Here is a 20,335-nt window from a genome sequence, read left to right on the forward strand (position 1 = left end):
GAGGCTTTCGACTTTTTCTTTTAGGGACCACGTAGGAGATTAGGTCATATAACATTTCTTTATTATATAAATTCACCTCCAGTCATTTATTGGAAAACCTCTGTCGTTCGTTCCGAATGCCACCAACTTGGTACAATTATTCCATTTAATAATGAAAAACTCATTGGATTTTTTTTTAGGTTTTTCGTTCTTTTATTTTTTATCGCTTCTTTATTATTATAATTATTATTAATATTACTTGTTACTTAATTGATATATTATTTTAAAATTATATTTTTTGACTATTTCGATATTATCCTTTCTAAATGGTATTCTGTATGTATGGTTTTTTTTTTTTGCATTAAGGTTAGTGTACTTTATGATTAATTCATTATTTGTATGTAATGCCATATATAGATATTTTTAATTTTTTAAATTAAAAATATTTTTTTTAATACATCGTTTATGGTATTTAGTTGTTGCTGTGATTATTAATGCAATTATGTAAAATCAATTGAAGCCAAAAATAAATTCTATTACAAAAAATAACATTACAAAATTTTTATATATATAACTTACATTTTGAGGTAATTAAAAAAAATCGTGTTACACATTTTTCATTAATATGTATATATATATATTAAAAAAAAATTTACGATAATTTTCATCATCATTTAAAGCTTAAATGTAACAGTAACTTTCTGGTTTTAAATACAGACGACATTAAAAAAAAAAAACAAAAACATAATATTCATATAAAAAATGGGATTTATCATGGGTTAAAAACAATAATATATATGTATATGTACGTGTGGGTGGGTTTATATAAAAACATAGGTGTGGATTTTAAATAAATTTTTAGTTTAGATTGTTTAACAATTACTTGCTTGTTGATTTTACATTTATTTAATTATACAAAAAAATTATTTGTGCATTTATTGGTTTTTGAGACTTATAAAATATGTTTTCTTTTTCACATATGGCTACGTTTTTAGAGTTTATTTTAGAGTAGTGCTTTTAGAAAAAAAAAAACAAACTTAAATCTTAAAGAGCTTTTTAAGTATTTTACGTTTATATATTCGTTTTAGTTTATTTCCTCATTTTTGTGGGTATATTTTTTTCTTTATTTTAAAGATACTGCGTTTTTTTTTTTAATTTTTACACACAAAAAAAACTATTTCCCAAATGTTTTTTCATTAAAATTGTTCAATTTAATTAAAACATAATTTTGGTACATTTCTTTTTGTGTAGGTAAAAAAACTATCTGAATCATAGCACAGAATCATATAGAATGGGAGTGTCGAGTTTTTTTTCTCTGGAAATACTTGTTTTTTAAAAAATCTATAAAAAAAATGTTAACAAAAATGGTGCTTTGCATTGCTTTCAATATCTAGCATCGTTTTAGGGATATGTATTTTTATTTACAATTTATGTGATTTTTTTTTGTTTTGAAAAAAATATTTCGCAAATATTTTTTCACATAAATATTTTGGCATTTGATTTTTTCTTTTTGTTTTGCAAATTTGATTAAAAGTGATTTTTTTCTTTCGGTTTCTTAAGGTCGTTAATATAGTAATTTCGGCTTTGGCCTATTTAAAATCGGAAAGTTTAAAAGGCGCAAGTAAAAAAAAAAACAAAAATTGAGTATATTCGTGAAATTTTGTCCTTGTTTTAGAATTTCCAATTTTCCTTTAATTAATTTATCATTATTCAATAATGTTACTGTTTTCTTAACCTCGATTGAAATTAAACTAAAATAAAACAAAGGAAAATTTATTGAAGAAGAAATGAAAAAGCAAATGTTTCTCAACTCTCTTATATTGCTAAAAATAAAAGAGTGTAAACTAATCATTCTCTGATGTTTTCCTGTAAACAGGGGCCGATTCGAGCGTTCTCGCTCGAGCAATGTTTAAAAGTTTGGAAGTATGAAAGCGTTAGTGGTTTCGCTTATTCGTATGGTCGAAAAGTATTTCGTGGGAGTGTGTTTTGTTTAGGCTGCATCGTTCGTTTTATCCGCCTGCCTCGCCATTTGTTCACGCATTTGTTTCTCCTTCTTTCTTTGTCGGCGTTTCTCCAAGAACTCTTTACGTAGTTCGGGCGAAAGCGAAGCCAAACGATTTCTAATATTGCTTGATACTTCGTTTTTGGTTTCTTCTTTGCGTGCTTCTTCTATACGCTTGGCCAATTCGATTTTTTCCAGGCGTTCTCTTTCCTCTTTCTCTTCCATACGTTTTCGTTCCTCCTCTTTGGCTTTGGCCTCTTCTTCGGCCCGTCTAGCTGCCTCTTCATATTCTAATTTACGTTGTCGCTCGGCCTCTTCCAGCTCATATTTGATGCGGGCCTCTTCCTCTTCGATACGTTTCTGTTCCTCTTCCAGACGTCTGATTTCCTCCTCTCGTTTCCTTTGAATTTCGGCCCGTTTTCTTTGTTCCTCACGCAAGCGAGCCAATTCTTGTTCTTCGACACGTCTCTCTTCTTCTAGTCTTTGTAGGCGTACACGTTCTTCTTCTTCATCGAGGCGCCTCTTTTGTTCCGCTTGCCTTTGCTTTTCCTCTTCTTCCTGGATGCGGCGATTCTCTTCGTCTTGTAAACGTTTGCGTTCCTGTTCTTCGGCCAATTGGCGAGCTCTTTCATCTTCAGCTTGCTTTAGACGTTCTTCGTATTCTTTGCGTTTTTGTTCTTCCAATCGTAGGCGCTCTTCTTCCTCTTTACGTTCCGCTTCCATTTGCTTGGCAAATTCTTGCTTACGTTGTTCCTCCAACTTGGCTCGTTCCAATTCATCCTCTTTACGCATTTTTGCCAAATAATCCTGCCTTCTTCTCTCCTCGGCTTCATCTTCTTTGCGTTTATGCTCTTCCTCTTCGCGTTGTTTCTTCAAATCTTCGATTTCTTGCAATTTGTATTGTTGAGCATGCTCTTGCAATTGTTTCTCACGCTGTTGTCTTTGCTGGGCGGCTTCGTTTTCTTTTTGCCTGATTTCATCTAATTCACGTTGTTGCTGCTGTTGTTGTTGCTGTTGCAATTGGCGTTGTCTCATTTTCTCTTCGCGCATTTTACGTTTCTCTTGTTCTCTTTGTTCGCGTTGTTTCTTCAAACGTTCTTGTTTCTCGCGACGCATTCTCTCTTGACGCTCACGTTTGCGTTGTAAACGTCTCAATTCCTTTTCGCGTTGCCTCTGCAATTTACGATCCAATTGAGTACGACCATGATTATTTCTTCTCTTCTCAATGTTGTCGGGAACCGTAGTGATTACTTCGTGGGGAGCTAAGATTTCGTTGTCATTTGTATTGGCCGATGCTGGATAGGGAGTGGTAGTACGGAATTTTGGATGTCTTGTGGGATTATAATTCTGTTGAATATCGTTGGGATGAGTGCTGCCTTCGGGTTGATAATTGACATCATTTTCACTGGGCAAGGGTGTAACATGTTGGGGACGTGGACGACGACGACGATGACTTCCGGGACGAGTGGGTACTACCATTTCTTCGTTGCTGCCATCGGCTATGACGCGCCGATTGTATCTGAAATGAGAGAAGAGAGGGTGGTTAAGTGAGTAGAAAAAAATGAGAAACAATTGGAGTAGCTTTTTATCTTGACTTAAGTACTTTTACCAGGGTTGATAAAGTTGCTACTTTTGTACTTGTTTTTGCGGCTTTGCGATTGAACAAAACACTTTTTCTAATAGTTTCAATCTCCACCAGTCCTTCACGAAATTGGGTGTTACTACCTACCGCTTTTTGAACTATGAATGGAAGAGTTAAATGAACAAGAGACGATCATCGAGTGGGATCATCGAGTGACAACATTTGGAAGGTTTATAAATCACAGCGCTATTTCAGGAAATATCCTAAACTATGACATTCTGGGTATCCAAACCAGAAGTTTTATTTAATGAAACACAATTTCAAAGCCGGGTTCGAATACCCGACCGGAATGGAATTTTTTGTATGCCTTGCCAACAACTTTATAGGCTTATTCAAAAACAAAAGGGAACGGTCATTCATTTTTAAGTTATAGTGCAATGATAGGCATAGTACTTTGGGAACGTTGATAAAGTACCTTTAACCTTAAAAAAGTTCTATATCGAATGTGATTTAGTACAATTTTTAGTACTATTCCATTTATTATCCCTGATCTACACTGAAGAAAAATCACTCAAAAATATTTCATATTTTCAGGTGGAATCTGTTAATCTGGCTTTGAAAATCCTTGACGAATATATTCTGCGAGGTCATAAGATACGTGTACAACCGGCCAAATTTCAAATGAGGGGAGAATATAATCCAGCCTTAAAGCCCAAACGGAAAAAGAAGGACAAAGAGAAGTTGGCCAAGATTAAAGAGAAGTAACTTCTGCAATATTCTTTTTTTTTTGTTTTTTTTTGTGTTAACCATCCATTTACGTTTTGTTTTCCGTTCCAGATTATTCGATTGGCGACCAGAAAAAATGCGTGGTGAAAGATCGAAAAATGAGAAAACTGTTATTATTAAAAATCTCTTTCATCCCGAATTGTTTGAGAAGGAAGTTCAACTTATATTGGATTATCAAAATGATTTACGTGAAGAGTGTAGTAAATGTGGTACAGTACGCAAAGTAGTTATATACGATGTAAGTGGGAAGAATCTCTATTTGGACAGAAAAAATATTAACAAAATTTTTAATTGATTTATAAAAAATATTCAATTAAAAATGTAATTCATTCAACAAGTTTCTTTAATTAAACTAAAAATTAATTGCATCAATTTATATTTTTTATATTTTAATTGGATCAATTAATTTTTAATTGATGTCGGTTATTGATACTAGATAGTAAATTAAAAATTATTGGGTCAATTAATTTCTTGAAAACAAAAATATATTTTTTTCTGTCTAGTTTAGAATGTATTTGTTGATTTTGAAATATTTTGTTTTGTTTTTTTTTTAGCGTCATTCTGAAGGAGTAGCCCAGATAAATATGTCCTCGCCGGAGGAAGCCGATCTAGTCATACAAATGATGCATGGAAGATTTTTTGGCAAACGACAATTGACAGCCGAGCATTGGGATGGAAAAACCAAATACAAGTAAGTATGAATACGTGAACTCCCCGTTCAGTTTACACAAAAGTAAAATTCTTGATGTTTTGGTAGATCAAATCTCTCTAGAAATACAATTTTAGAAAAATTTTTTATAAAAACATTTTGGAAAATGTTTCTATAAAAAAAATGAGAAATTTTTCTATAGAAATAAAACTTTGAGAAATTTTTCTATAGAAAAAAAATGTTGAGAAAATTTTTTATACAAATAAAATTTTTAGTAATAAAATTTTGAGAAAATTTTCTATAAATATAAAATTTTAAGAAAATTTTCTATAGAAGTATTTGTTTGGTAGATATCTGGTATGGGTTTCTTCAAATTTTGGTAGATTTTTTTTTGGCACGAGTGGTAAACGTGGTTACCACACATTGTTAAAGATCAAGCCCTGCCGGCTTCTAATTTCCTCTTCTAGAGCCACCAAAATGTAAAAATTGTATCTAATTATACAATTATTTTTCGAGCTTTATGGACAGATATAGATTAAGGAACATGGTTAATAGAGCCATTGAAAAGAAAACGCCAGATACAAATCTATACACGCCTGGACTGTACATGTTCCGGTTCGGGCGAATGAACCTTTCCACAGCCTTTAGTATAGATCTGGCTGGGAGAGATAACTCAATTTTGGGCCCTTTATGCTAACTCCTTATGGGGAAAACATTTGGGAAATTTCCTCTTACAAATTGAATCATCCTTTCTCCCACTGTACATCATCTTTTCATATAACTTACAAGTCCCTTAATCTTATTTTTATTTCGTTTTGTTACATAGTAATGCAACAACACGAAATTTATTTTTAGAAAGCTAATTTTGTTAGAATTCACCTAAGTGGTGAACAGTCGAACAATGCTTATTGTTTCTACAGTCAACTACAACATATGACAATTAACAGAAACTGGTTTCCAGGATACAACAACAATTCTAACGCGTACATTAGTCGTGTTTTTCCTAGTTTTACGACGGGCTCATCGTTGCTTATTATATTACATGTTAGCCTGATACCGAAACAGGCAATTGATGTCCAAATGCATTATATCTAATTATACAATTATTTTTCGAGCTTTATGGACAGATATAGATTAAGGAACATGGTTAATAGAGCCATTGAAAAGAAAACGCCAGATACAAATCTATACACGCCTGGACTGTACATGTTTCGGTTCGGGCGAATGAACCTTTCCACAGCCTTTAGTATAGATCTGGCTGGGATTGTGTTGAGTGAAAAAGTCCCTACATTGTGCCCCTACGTCCCTACAAGACGATAAATATTAGAAAAAAACCTACATGTAGGAAATTTCCCCTACTTCTGGCAATACTGAACGTAGGTGGTCAGTATAGGATATACTGGGTGGGTGAATGCACAACCCCACACGCATAATTTCGAAGGAATTATAGATGCCTGCACGACGTTACGGACGTCCCTTTCTATATTCTTGTCCGTCACTAGCACCCAAAGAAATTTGGTAGTAGCACAGCAGTCAAATCTCTCAATGAGATGGCTTAGCAGTTCGATATCTATATTACGTAGGTATTCAATCAAAGGTTCATGCCAGAGAACTATAAAGCAGTTTGGCTGACTAGAGTCATTCTAGAGAACTGAGAAAGCGAGAATTTTCATAAAATTCATAAAATCCATAGAATATTTGAAGCCTATGATAATACAACATCGACTTCATATATATTTTTTTAACACCATTCTCTATAGTTTCCAGTTTGGACCGAATACCAAAAAAGTTTTTCAGCACTGATTTACACTCTCTCAGTGATGCCCGCGACATTTCTGATTGTCTCAAAGATTCTCCAAGTGGTTTGAGAATCCACTCTAAACAGGAGATCCATTGTCATGGAGCTAAACATATAATCGAACAGCCTCACTGATATTAAAAAGTGAGCTTAAATCTTCAAAATTCCTGTATTTATATTTAAAAGCTGTAACTTCTCCATAAGTGGTGTCCTAAAACACTGTGACCAGTCTCTACGGTCAACCATGCCAGATTATTCGAGGACATCGAGAATACGTCCCTACCGGCAGGAACGAAGCGTTGCGTTCTGAATTATATGTGTGGACGCCAGTCGTACATGGAATTCGGGGACAAGAAGTCAAAACCCCGTACAGTTAAACACGGAGTTCCCCAGGGCAGGGTGATATATCCGGCACTGTTTAACTTCTACCTGTCCTCGATTCCACCCCCTCCTGACGGCGTCGAGATTGTGTCTTATGCGGACGATTGCACAATCATGGCATCCGGGCCCATTGTTGATGACATTTGCGATCGATTGAATGTCTACCTCGCTGATTTTACCAATTATTTCACTGCAAAGAATTTGAGGATATCTCCCACTAAATCCTCAGCCACACTATTCACTACATGGTCCACGGAAGTACGCAGGCATTTGAATGTCAGAGTCGATGGCGAAACAATTCCGACAACAAATTACTCCAAGATTCTTGGGGTCTCATTCGACAGCCTTTTTAAGTAGTCCGACCATGCCACTGCAATTTGTGATAAGCTCCGCGGTAGAAATAAGGTCCTCAAGTCGCTTGCCGGCAGCACTTGGGGTGCGGACAAAGAAACCTTGTTAACTACATATAAGGCAATTGGCCGGTCAGTGGTAAACTATGCAGCGCCAGTGTGGACACCTCAAACGAGCGATACGCAGTGGAATAACATACAGACATGTCAGAACGCTACCCTTAGAACCGCAACAGGATGTCTCCGCAGTACACCCCTGGATCATCTTTATGCGTAGACCAAGATCATCCCAGTGCGTCGACACAACTACATGTTGTCAAAGCAAGGTTAATCCTGTTCTCGGAGTCCGACCGCCGCCCATAGCATCGGAGGAGAGAAACCTCCCACGGCAGACAATGGTAGTTTTGGCCCAACTAAAATCAGGCAAGTGCAGCCGCCTCAATTTATACTTATCAGTGATTGATAGCAGCGTAGCTGACGTGTGTCCCATCTGTAATCAAGGGCCACCTTTTTGCTTGCCCTGCTAAGCCTACTCGCCTCACTACCAGATCACTCTGGACACACCCCATCCTTGTCGCAGAGTTCCTTGATCTGGCTACCAGCTGAACTACACAAGCATGGAACAAATCGGTTCTCTTCAGCAAAAGAAAAATTACTCAATTCTATGGATATAAAAACTTCGACCATTGCAAATGTAATACCCTTCGTAGTTGTTGGAACTCAAGATTGTTTTAAAACTTTACATAAAAATCGGAGGCTTTTGTTAATGACTTAGAATTTACAACAAAAAAAAAAAAAAGTCCACATGATTTTAGGCTAGGTGAGGTATGGTGGTAGCGCAATTTTTAAGGCTCACTGCACTCTTCAGTCCATTCAAAATCATAGCTCCCATGATTTTGAAAATTATATTCTTTTTAAAATATCGATTTAATTTTCTTTAATGAAAAAGAAATATTCAAAGTTGTTTTTGTTATTTTGTTTTTCAGAATTGAGGAAACCGAGGAAGAAATTCAAAAACGTCTGAATAAATGGGATAATTATTTGGAAACTGATAAATCTGAAACACAAGCAAAGACAACAGAACCATCATCATCATCTACAGCGATCGAAGAAGAAAAAAATGCCAGCGAAGAATGTTCAACTTTCGATAAAGAAGCTAAATAATTTATTTAACAGGATCTTTAATATGCAATCAAAATTAGAAAACAGTGTCAAACTGTTGATTTGGGGGTTACTGTTTTAACAATATGATAAATTAAGCTACCTAGAAGTTGTAATAAAAGATATACCTCTTGAAATTGATTTCAAAATTTAATTTATATAAATTCTTTTTTATAAATACGATGTTTTTAGTATTGAAATAGAACTCTTAAAAATGGGTCGGACTTTTTAGAACAATTCAATTTATATACCAAGTTTTTTTTTACTAAAACGATTATGTTAGAACATTTTTTACCACATCATAGCAATTTACCATCTCTGACAAACAAAGTGCATGGGTTAGGGATAGATTAATGGTCAGTTTCTCATGCTCCGTTTAACACTTAGTTTTTAGTTGGATGTTGTTATCGACCCAATAATCATAAGCGTAGGAAGGCCTCTGGGGAGGGGGCTTAGACCCCCCCAGAAAAATTCTAGCCCCCCCAGAATTTGAAAACCTATTTACGATTTTACATTTTTATAAAAATTAAACAAGTATATACTCGTACAACGCACAAAGTTCCACTAAAGGCTTTCATGCGCAATCGAATTACTTGGGTTGTGGTAGAAGTCTGATATTTATGAAATAAAGCTGTGGTTGAACTTATGATTTAGTTGAATAACTAAAGCTCCTTTATTATTTTGTTTAGTCTGGTTTAGTCAATTTAATTAAAAAATAGTAATTGATATTAAAACTATTCTTTCATAAATTAATGTCTTAATAATGCTGCAAAAAAGCGTCGCCAAAAAAGAAGTGAAAATGTTCTTTTTGGGTCTGGAAGTGGTGCAAAATTGGCGGAGAAGCGATGAATGTAATATGAACTTGTCATAGAACGAATGTCCACCGTTTCAACAGCGTTGCAATGAATTTGCATCACTTCTTATGGTGTGATCCGAATTCAGTGTTTTGAATGTGAATTAAAAATTTTGTGATATTTTCTCAAATAAATAATTTTTATACTTTTTTATGATTTTTAATGCATTCTAAGGCTTGTTTGAAACGTCTCCCTCGAATATTTTCAAATATTATCGATTTTTCTATAATGGATTTAGCATTTTTGTGGCAAAATTTGAATAATTTGTACCATTTTATTTATTCTTACTCTTTTTTTGAACTATTTGAAAAAAGAAAACAAAAAATTACGCATTAAAATATGAAAAAATGAAGTAAAAAACTTCCTGTGTAGTTAAAATAGTCAACTTCTTTGTGACGACATTTTTGGAAGTGCTTTTAAAGTTGTGCCTTTAGAACAACTCCCAATTTTTTGCTGGGAAAAGTGTGGAACTACCCTACGGGAAATGGATCAACCACAGAACTGGTACAGGACTAGTCTCTGGTGTGCATGGACCAGTCCCAGCTCTGGTCAAAACGTATGGAAGGGACCGTCCACTTTAACATGGGTTTGTCATTGACGGAGTAAATATACATTTTAGGACGCGTCTTGGACTCATCCCAAAGGACACTTCCTGGGACAATTTAGCAGGAACACCCCATAAAGTCTCGGACAAACTCTTAGAAATCTCTTTCAATTTGGGCTCCTAATCGAACCCGAAATGAAAAAAAAACTTTTGAAATATATCGAACAAAAGGTTATTCTGATAATTTTATTTCACTAAATGTGAAAATTGCAACTAACTGGAGCACAGGTACCAGTTCTGTGATATGTCCGTCAATGGCAATTTGCACCAATTTCCCGTATGGCACTTTTAGTTGCTTTATTATAAATTGATTGTCAAGTTATTTTGATGTCTATTTTTTTATTCAATTTTATGAAATAAAACATTAGTTGAACCTATAAGTTCAGTCCATAAAGTTATAGCTAGGGGGGCTATAACCCTCCCTAGGAAAATTGTCTAGCTATGCTAATTAAATTAGAATGCATTACATTGGGGTATGAAGATGTAATTATTACCGGTGGGTTCACTCAAAAAAAGTGAACTCTCTATTTCACTAAAGCCAATTTATCTTTATTTTAGTTCATAGAATTATTATGTTTGGAGAAAGTTTTCTTTACTCTAATAATTTTTTGTGTACATTAGTTAAATTAACTAAACCCGAGGAAAAAATATACTCAAATGAAGGATAAAGATTAACTAAATTCGTGTCTTCCACAAAATAGTTCAGAATTTCTTTAAATTTGTAAATTGTACCAAAAATGCGCCCATCATGAACTTCGTATGTCACTAAAGACATTCTTGTAATTTTGAACTCCAAGTTTTTCCTTCAAACTACAAAATTTTCTTTAACAAGTGAAAAAACTTAGTTATGTCTAATAAATTTTCTTGAATTTGTCGAAAAGTATTTACTTATTTTTAGGACATCGGCGTGATGCCAACGTTTGTAATACTGTTTAGTTAAAATTTTCTACAAATATTCAAAATTTTCTAAAATTAACCGAAAGTTTGCTTCCTGGTGGGTTCACTGTTTTTTCAGTGTTTAATTCGAATATTCTCGTCAATTCCACATTAACAGATAATATGTTAGCTATTGGGTTATATACAACTAATAATACGAATCCAATACATTTTTCATGCTCATCTAACACTCTACTGGATTTGTTCTTTGTCAATAATTTGTCTGACGTTCTTCTATACGTCCAGATTTCGGCTCCTTGTTTCTTGAAACACGACCTTATTTTCATGTCTTATAAACTTGAACTTCAAAAGGATCACATCGAATATACGTACCGTGATTTCCGTAATTTGAATTATATTGAACTGCAGAATAGGTTAGGTTAGATTAGATTGTACACAAAAAAAAAATGTCACGAAAATTTTTCCAATTAAAATTTTAATTTAATTTTAAATAATATTCAATTAAATATTTAATTGATTCAACAAATTTTTTAATTGAAACAAAAATCAATCACAAAATTAATAGTATCAATTAATTGTTCAATTGGATCAACTAATTTTTTAATTGACCTTCAATTAATTTTTTTAATTGATACTATCATTTCCGTGATTGAAGACATTTCAATTAAAAAATTAATTGGATCAATTAATTTCGTGATTGAATCAGAAAAAAATTTTGTGTGTGTAGAGGATGACATAAATTTTTGTGTTGAAATTTATGTCCACTGCAGAATAGGTTTGGACAAATAAATTGGCATGACATGTACGAACTCATCTCTGTTGACCAACAATTTAATTTTTTGCAAAATGCTATATGTGAACTTTATAACGCAACTGTGCCTATTAAGAGGATCAAAGTAAAATCAAGTACTAAACCATGGTTTAACGACACAATTAAGACTGCAAATATTAGGGAAAGGGATATTGCATACTCTCGATGGAAGCGCTTTAAATTAGCACAACTTCTAGAGGAATATCGATAGGCGAGAATAATAGCGAACAGATATATCAATGCGGCGAAAACCGAAAATTACGCAACGCGTTTCCATTCTGCTGTAGATTCCAGGGACAAATGGAGAATTATACATGATATTGGTGTTGGGAAGTCTTAAGTCATCGGGCAGTTATCATGGTGATCCAAATGATTTGAACGAAATGTTTTCTAATTTTTTTCCTGCCCCTCCGACAGACATATCGTTCTATGACACGGATGAAAGGAATGTAGGAGGAAACTTATCTGAGAGGAACGATTTCGAGTTTAGATACGTAACCCAAGATGAAGTCCCCAGCAAAAAAAAAGCGTCGCCAAAAAAGTAGTGAAAATGTGCTTTTTGGATGCGGAAGTAGTGCAATGAATTTAACATGGGCTTGTCATAGGACGGAAGTCCTCGATTTCCACAGCCGATGCACTGAATTTGCATCACTTCTTTAGATGTGATCCGAATTCAATTTTTTGGATGTAAATTAAAAAATTCTGTGATATTTTGTCAAATAAATAATTTTTATAATTTTTAATGGATCCTAACAGGTTGGCTGATAAGTCCCCGGTCTGACATATAGATGGCGTCGCTAGTCTTAAATGCATATTATTTTTATATGTACTATATAAAAATAATATGCATTTAAGACTAGCGACACCTTCAATTGATTCGTGTCAAAATTTGACGTCTGTAAGTCAATTAGTTTGTGAGATAGAGCGTCTTTTGTGAAGCAACTTTTGTTATTGTGAAAAAATGGAAAAAAAGGAATTTCGTGTTTTGATAAAATACTGTTTTCTGAAGGGAAAAATACGGTGGAAGCAAAAACTTGGCTTGATAATGAGTTTCCGGACTCTGCCCCAGGGAAATCAACAATAATTGATTGGTATGCAAAATTCAAGCGTGGTGAAATGAGCACGGAGGACGTTGAACGCAGTGGACGCCCGAAAGAGGTGGTTACCGACAAAAACATCAAAAAATTCACAAAATGATTTTGAATGACCGTAAAATGAAGTTGATCGAAATAGCAGAGGCCTTAAAGATATCAAAGGAACGTGTTGGTCATATCATTCATCAATATTTGGATATGCGGAAGCTCTGTGCAAAATGGGTGCCGCGCGAGCTCACATTTGACCAAAAACAACAACGTGCTGATGATTCTGAGCGATGTTTGCAGCTGTTAACTCGTAATACACCCGAGTTTTTCCGTCAATATATGACAATGGTTCAAACATGGCTCCATCACTACACTCCTGAGTCCAATCGACACACATTGGGGTTTTTGATACCAAAAATGGGAATTAATTGAAAAATGAAATTTAGGAGAACCGAAAAAATTTTTATGGTCGGTAAAAGTACACAAAATTCCACATCACTAGCGCAAAAATTGTGTCTTTGACAAGTACCGTTGTGTCACTATATATGTTTGAAGTTGGAGTTATTTTACGTTTTCCTTGCGTGCGATATAAATGTAAATTATTGGTGTCTTATAAATTAGTTTTGAGTGTTTTCTAAAGCGATAATTAAAAAAATAATAATGGAACCTTCATCCTCAGGTTAATAAGATTATTTTTGTGTTTTTTGTTTTTGTATGTGACTTGTGTTATTATTTGAAATTTAGTTTCGCTCGTAAATCTTTAAATTAGAGGATTTCGAGAAATATGTCGACAAATAGTTGTGAATAAAACCAAATTAAGTAAAAAAGTTTATTTTTTCTAAAACAATAAACTCTTTTGAAAGCATAGATGAAAAAGTTGTCTGCACTTTTTTGCACATTTTGAAATTAAATGGAAATACATTTTTCAACCCCTGGTACTGTATGTCCCCAACTGTGCACAAATATTTATTACTTGGAGCAGAAATAATTAACCACGCTTTACTTCCAATTGGACAGTTGTCGGATGAAGTGCAAAAAGCTAGAAACAAAGATTTTAAAAATTTTAGAGAACATTTTTTGCGAATATGTTCTATGGAAAAGTCAAATGAAGAGATATTTAAAAGACTGTTAATTAACATACTTCGGATCCAGTTATATCAGAAATGAGAAATTAAAAGAGAAGAAACCCCACAATTTGCCTATGGAAGCAATTCAAATGTTGATATTTGAGTCAAATCTTGATGGTGATCAAAATGCCAGTGTTGATGATAATGACACATATAGTAATTTTACTAACGATGATAATTGTGATGATGATAATAATTGTTAAGAATCAGACCAAAAAGCAGATATTCATTCTCTTTTTTTTTGTTGCAAATTAACTAATGGAAAACAAATAAAATGTGGACTAAAAAATATTTAAAATTTGATTGGTTATATGTCTTTCAGTGAATTTGGCCGAAAAAAAGTTAAAACTATAAACAGGGAAAGCTACTTCGAATTAATTCCCACTTTTGGCATCAAAAACCCCACTGTGCGACAGTCGGCTGAGTGGACAGCGACCGGTGAACCGTCTCCGAAGCATGGAAAGACTCAAAAGTCCGCTGGCAAAGTAATGGCCTCTGTTTTTTGGGATGCGCATGGAATAATTTTTATCGATTATCTTGAGAAGGGAAAAACCATCAACAGTGACTATTATATGGCGTTATTGGAGCGTTTGAAGGTCGAAATCGCGGCAAAACGGCCCCATATGAAGAAGAAAAAAGTGTTGTTCCACCAAGACTACGCACCGTGCCACAAGTCATTGAGAACCATGGCAAACATTCATGAATTGGGCTTCGAATTGCTTCCCCACCCACCGTATTCTCCAGATCTGGCCCCAGCGACTTTTTCTTGTTCTCAGACCTCAAAAGGATGTTCACAGGGAAAAAATTTGGCTGCAATGAAGAGGTGATCGCCGAAACTGAGGCCTATTTTGAAGCAAAACCGAAGGAGTACTACCAAAATGGTATCAAAAAATTGGAAGGTCGTTATAATCGTTGTATCGCTCTTGAAGGGAACTATGTTGAATAATAAAAACGAATTTTGACAAAAAAATGTGTTTTTCTTTGTTAGACCGGGGACTTATCAGCCAAACTGTTATATAAGCTGGTTTTAAGACTTAGGGATCGTCTTGGTATGTCCTCTGCAGATGATGTCGGTAGTCAAAGGGTTAATTTATAACCACTGACATTAACAGCTGTTCATTTTAATCCGTATAATATTAGTACTGATGGAAAAATATGTTCGCACGATAATCACCCCTGCATTGAAGCCCTATTTAAGTGAACATAAACTTAGGCATTATTGTGGCGTGTCCTCTGCAGAGGATATCCGTAGTTAAAGACTTGATTTATAATAACTCTTACGGCCATTTTCATGTTGCTCCGTTAGGTATTAACTGCCAATTAACAGAAAGTAAATGGCAAATATGTTCTCTCCGATTAAATTTAACTGAAAAAATTTCAGCAGTTAAATTCCTAATTGACATATGGAATATATAGCCAAGATGACAGAGAGGTCCATAGTACGATTTAAAAGTTCGTTAGCTAACATAGCACTAACGGAGCTTCATGAAAATGGGGGTTAATTTAATATCAGTAGTGATGGAAAAAATGGTACCACCCTAATCGTCCCTGCATTGAAGCCCTAGTGAAGTCAACATAAACTTATCACATCAGCTTATCCAAGATGTTATCGAAACAATGCAGCATAAATATATCCCCATCGAAGAGGACATAATTTTAATAAAAATTTGATTATTATTTCTTAATTGCGAAACCTTAAAATGATATGGCACTTGAACTATTCAAACATTTTTTGTAAATTACCTTCCTTTTCCTTTGCGATCGATCACTTCCAAAATAACCTCATTGGCCAATTGATTGGGATAGGTGGCATTCCAACGATGATAGACCTTGTGACGATTCTTTTCGCTAACCTTCGGCATTTTGTGTTGACATATGAAACGATGTTTATCCACACATGTACGTGATGACCATCTAAAATAAAATTAAAAACAAAAAAATTGAATTGTTTATATGCGATTAAAATATTAATAATACACAAATGAGATTGATTGCAAGATTCAAATGAAACGATTGAATTGAACAATTATAGTTGGTTTCTCTAATTAATTGCTTTCGAACATAGAGATGTGGGAGTGACACGAAATTATTGTTTGATTGCAATCACAATAAAAAGCTATTGTGACAAAAAAAAAAAAAAAAACAAGTATATACGGCCGTAAGTTCGGCCAGAATCTTGTGTACCCTCTACCATGGATTGCCGAGAATCTTGTACTAAAGACTGTCATCCACAATCGAATTACTTGGGTTCCGGTAACACTTGCCGATGGCAAGGTATCTTAAAACTTCTTAAGTTGTAACTTAGTCCATACGGGGTATATATTAAACAAAAAAGGCCGATTAAATACGCAAATAATTCAGATTGACAAAATTTTCTATAGAAATAAAATTTTGACAACAATTTTCTATAGAAATAAAATTTTGACAAAAATTTTCTATAGAAATAAAATTTTGACAAAATTTTCTATAGAAGTAAAATCTTGACAAAATTTTGTATAGTAATAAAATTTTGACAAAATTTTCTATAGTAATAAAATTTTTACAAAATTTCTATAGAAATAAAATTTTGACAAAATTTTCTATAGAAATAAAATCTTGGCAAAAATTTTCTATAGAAATAAAATTTTGACAAAATTTTGTATAGTAATAAAATTTTGACAAAATTTTGTATAGTAATAAAATTTTGACAAAATTTTGTATAGTAATAAAATTTTGACAAAATTTCTATAGAAATAAAATTTTGACAAAATTTTCTATAGAAATAAAATCTTGGCAAAATTTTGTATAGTAGAACAATTTTGAAAATTTTCTATAGTAATAAAATTTTTACAAAATTTTATATAGAAATACAATTTGCTATAGAGATAAAATTTTGACAAAATTTGCTATAGCAATAATATTTTGACAATATTTTCTATAGAAATAAAATTTTGACAAAATTTTCTATAGAAATAAAATTTTGACAAAATTTTCTATAGAAATAAAATTTTGACAAAATTTTCTATAGAAATAAAATTTTGACAAAATTTTCTATAGAAATAAAATTTTGACAAAAATTTTCTATAGAAATAAAATTTTGACAAAATTTTCTATAGAAATAAAATTTTGACAAAATTTTCTATAGTACTAAAATTTTGACAAAATTTTCTATAGTACTAAAATTTTGACAAAAATTTCTGTAGTAATAAAATTTTGACAAAATTTTCTATAGAAATAAAATTTTGACAAAAATTTCTATAGTAATAAAATTTTGACAAAATTTTCTATAGAAATAAAATTTTTTATAGAAATAAAATTTTGACAAAATTTTCTATAGAAATAAAATTTTGACAATATTTTCTATAGAAATAAAATTTTGACAAAATTTTATATAGAAATAAAATCTTGGCAAAATTTTCTATAGAAATAAAATTTTGACAAAATTTTCTATAGAAATAAAATTTTCACAAAATTTTCTATAGAAATAAAATGTTGACAAAATTTTCTATAGAAATAAAATGTTGACAAAAATTTTCTATAGAAATACAATTTTGACAAAATTTTCTATAGAAATAAAATTTTGACAAACTTTTCTATAGCAATAATATTGTGACAATATTTTCTATAGAAATAAAATTTTGACAAAATTTTCTATAGTAATAAAATTGTGACAAAAATGTCTATAGTAATAAAATTTTTACAAAATTTTATATAGAAATAAAATTTTGGTAGACCGATATGGACCAATTTTGGCATGGTTATTAGCGGCCATACACTAGAGCAATGTACCTAATTTCATCACGTATCAAATTTCAACAGGATCGGATGAATTTTTCTCCTTCAATAGCTCCGGAGGTTAAATCTGGGGATCGGTTTATATGGGAGCTATATATAATTATGGACCGATATGGATCAATGCCTGCATGGTTGTTAGAGACCATATACTAACACCACGTACCAAATTTCAACCGAATCGAATGAATTTTGCTCATCCATGAGGCTCCGGAGGTCTAATCTGGGGATCGGTTTATATGGGGGCTATATATAATTATAGACCGATGTGGATCAATTTTTGCATGTTTGTTAAAGACCTAACACCTCGTACCAAATTTCAACCGAATCGGATAAATTTTGCTCATCCATGAGGCTCCGGAGGTCAAATCTGGGGATCGGTTTATATAGGGGATCAGCCGGATCGAATGAAATTTGCTTCTCCTAGAGGCTACGCCAGCCAAATCTGGGGATCGGTTTATATGGGGGCTATATATAATTATGGACCGATGTGGATCAATTTTTGCATGTTTGTTAAAGACTATTTACTAACACCATGTACCAAATTTCAGCCGGATCGGATGAAATTTGCTTCTCCTAGAGGCTGCGCCAGCCAAATCTGGGGATCGGTTTATATGGGAGCTATATATAATTATGGACCGATGTGGACCAATTTTTGCATGGTTGTGAGAAACCGTATACTAACACCATGTACCAAATTTCAAGCGGATCGGATGAATTGTGCTCCTCCAAGAGGCTCCGCAAGCCAAATCTGAGCGTCGGTTAATATGGGGGCTATACGTAGGTTAGGTGGCAGCCCTATGTATCAGGCTCACTTAGACTATTCAGTCCATTGTGATACCACATTGGTGAACTTCTCTCTTATCACTGAGTGCTGCCCGATTCCATGTTAAGCTCAATGACAAGGGACCTCCTTTTTATAGCCGAGTCCGAACGGCGTTCCACATTGCAGTGAAACCACTTAGAGAAGCTTTGAAACCCTCAGAAATGTCACCAGCATTACTGAGGTGGGATAATCCACCGCCGAAAAACTTTTTTTTTTGGGTGTTCGGTCGAAGCAGGAATCGAACCCACGACCTTGTGTATGCAAGGCGGGCATGCTAACCATTGCACCACGGTGGCTATACGTAAAAGTGGTCCGATATGGGCCATTTGCAATACCGTCCGACCTACATCAATAACAACTACTTGTGCCAAGTTTAAAGTCGATAGCTTGTTTCGTTCGGAAGTTAGAGTGGTTTCAACAGACGGACGGACGGACATGCTTAGATAGACTCAGAATTTCACCACGACCCAGAATATATATACTTTATGGGGTCTTAGAGTAATATTTCGATGTGTTACAAACGGAATGACAAAGTTAATATACCCCCCATCCTAGGACGTGAAAAACCGAAATTTTATTGACCTCTAATTATTTTTCTCAATATTTTTATTTTTCCATGACAATAAATAAAAAGGTTCATACTCTTCTATTCTTTCATACAATTCTACATTGTCGCTCAAGTTATTCAGAAGACTGTGAAGTTTCATATCATCGTTCATATTTGTAATTTCATGTCGAAATGGGGTTTTCAAAAAATTTCGAAAATTTCTCAATTTCGAATATTTGATTAAATTAATTTGATTAAAGGGTACAAATATACAAAAAAAAATATATACCTTGGGGTAACATTTTAGAACCTAAAAATTTTACGAACTATTTGCTAGACCAAAAAGTAAAAAAATATAAAATTACTATGCAAAAACACCAACGTCTTAGCAATTAGGTTTCAAGTGTGTGAATTTTCTTTTATCTCAAAAGTGAGTGACTGAATATTTCCTCACGCTTACATCTCTATTTGTGCCTACATGAAGTGCATGTCTACAACAAATGTTTGTCGTAACTAATTTATTATGGTTACAACGTAATTAACCATTGTCTATATATTTCCCTTGCTTGCGTTTCAGTCCGTCCATCATAATGCATTGTGCAAATGCACTTTGCGAAAAAACCCCAAAAAAAAACTTTCCATTTGCAAAAATCAAAAGTCTATGCATCACTTTACGCGTGTCAATTAAGATATCCACCTACTTTGGCCATATCGTTTGACATTAGCACGTATTACTTTTTTTTGATATTCGAGGTTTTGCGCCATGTGAATGGAAGCTCCTTATCGCCACAGTGTCCATGGTATTTATGCACTATATTGGCCTAGTTAATCAAGTATTCTGTATAAATTATCTGTATTACAAAAAGAATTTGGACAGAAGAATGTGTTTATCGATTTGGAATAATGGTCTTATAATTTATGGGATTTGTGAACGAACGAAATGAAAGTTTCTGCAAAATTTTTCCAAAAAAAAAAAAAAAAAAACATTTAAACTAAATTTCGAACATGCAATGCAACAAATTTTACCAATACTCAGTTTTTATTAAAATTTAATTGAATTTAAAAAAAAATTGCAATGAAAAAAATATAATTGCAAAAAATCAATTTAAAGTCTAACAGAATTTTAAT

The 20,335-nt window shown here is 33.3% G+C and overlaps 2 protein-coding genes across 4 annotated transcripts in view; one reads left to right on the top strand and one right to left on the bottom strand.

Annotated features, from left to right (window-relative positions):
• barc (RRM1_TatSF1_like and RRM2_TatSF1_like domain-containing protein barc) overlaps positions 1-8,842 on the top strand; it is an 89,301-nt gene extending 80,459 nt beyond the window's left edge. For both annotated transcript variants that reach the window (XM_075307772.1, XM_075307771.1), the window contains exons 4-7: positions 4,158-4,324; positions 4,401-4,587; positions 4,904-5,040; positions 8,514-8,842. In XM_075307772.1, the coding sequence (XP_075163887.1) occupies positions 4,158-4,324; positions 4,401-4,587; positions 4,904-5,040; positions 8,514-8,691 (669 nt within the window). In that variant the 3' untranslated portion in view covers positions 8,692-8,842. The remainder of the gene's footprint in view (positions 1-4,157; positions 4,325-4,400; positions 4,588-4,903; positions 5,041-8,513) is intronic.
• Positions 169-20,335, bottom strand: part of rgn (regeneration) — a 435,985-nt gene continuing 415,818 nt past the window's right edge. For both annotated transcript variants that reach the window (XM_075307769.1, XM_075307770.1), the window contains exons 8-9: positions 15,807-15,977; positions 169-3,500 (exon numbers count right to left, since the gene is read on the bottom strand). In XM_075307769.1, coding sequence (XP_075163884.1) covers positions 1,970-3,500; positions 15,807-15,977 — 1,702 coding nt within the window. In that variant the 3' untranslated portion in view covers positions 169-1,969. The remainder of the gene's footprint in view (positions 3,501-15,806; positions 15,978-20,335) is intronic.

Source organism: Haematobia irritans, chromosome 4 (genome assembly GCF_050003625.1).
Source record: "Haematobia irritans isolate KBUSLIRL chromosome 4, ASM5000362v1, whole genome shotgun sequence".
NCBI lineage: Eukaryota > Metazoa > Arthropoda > Insecta > Diptera > Muscidae > Haematobia > Haematobia irritans.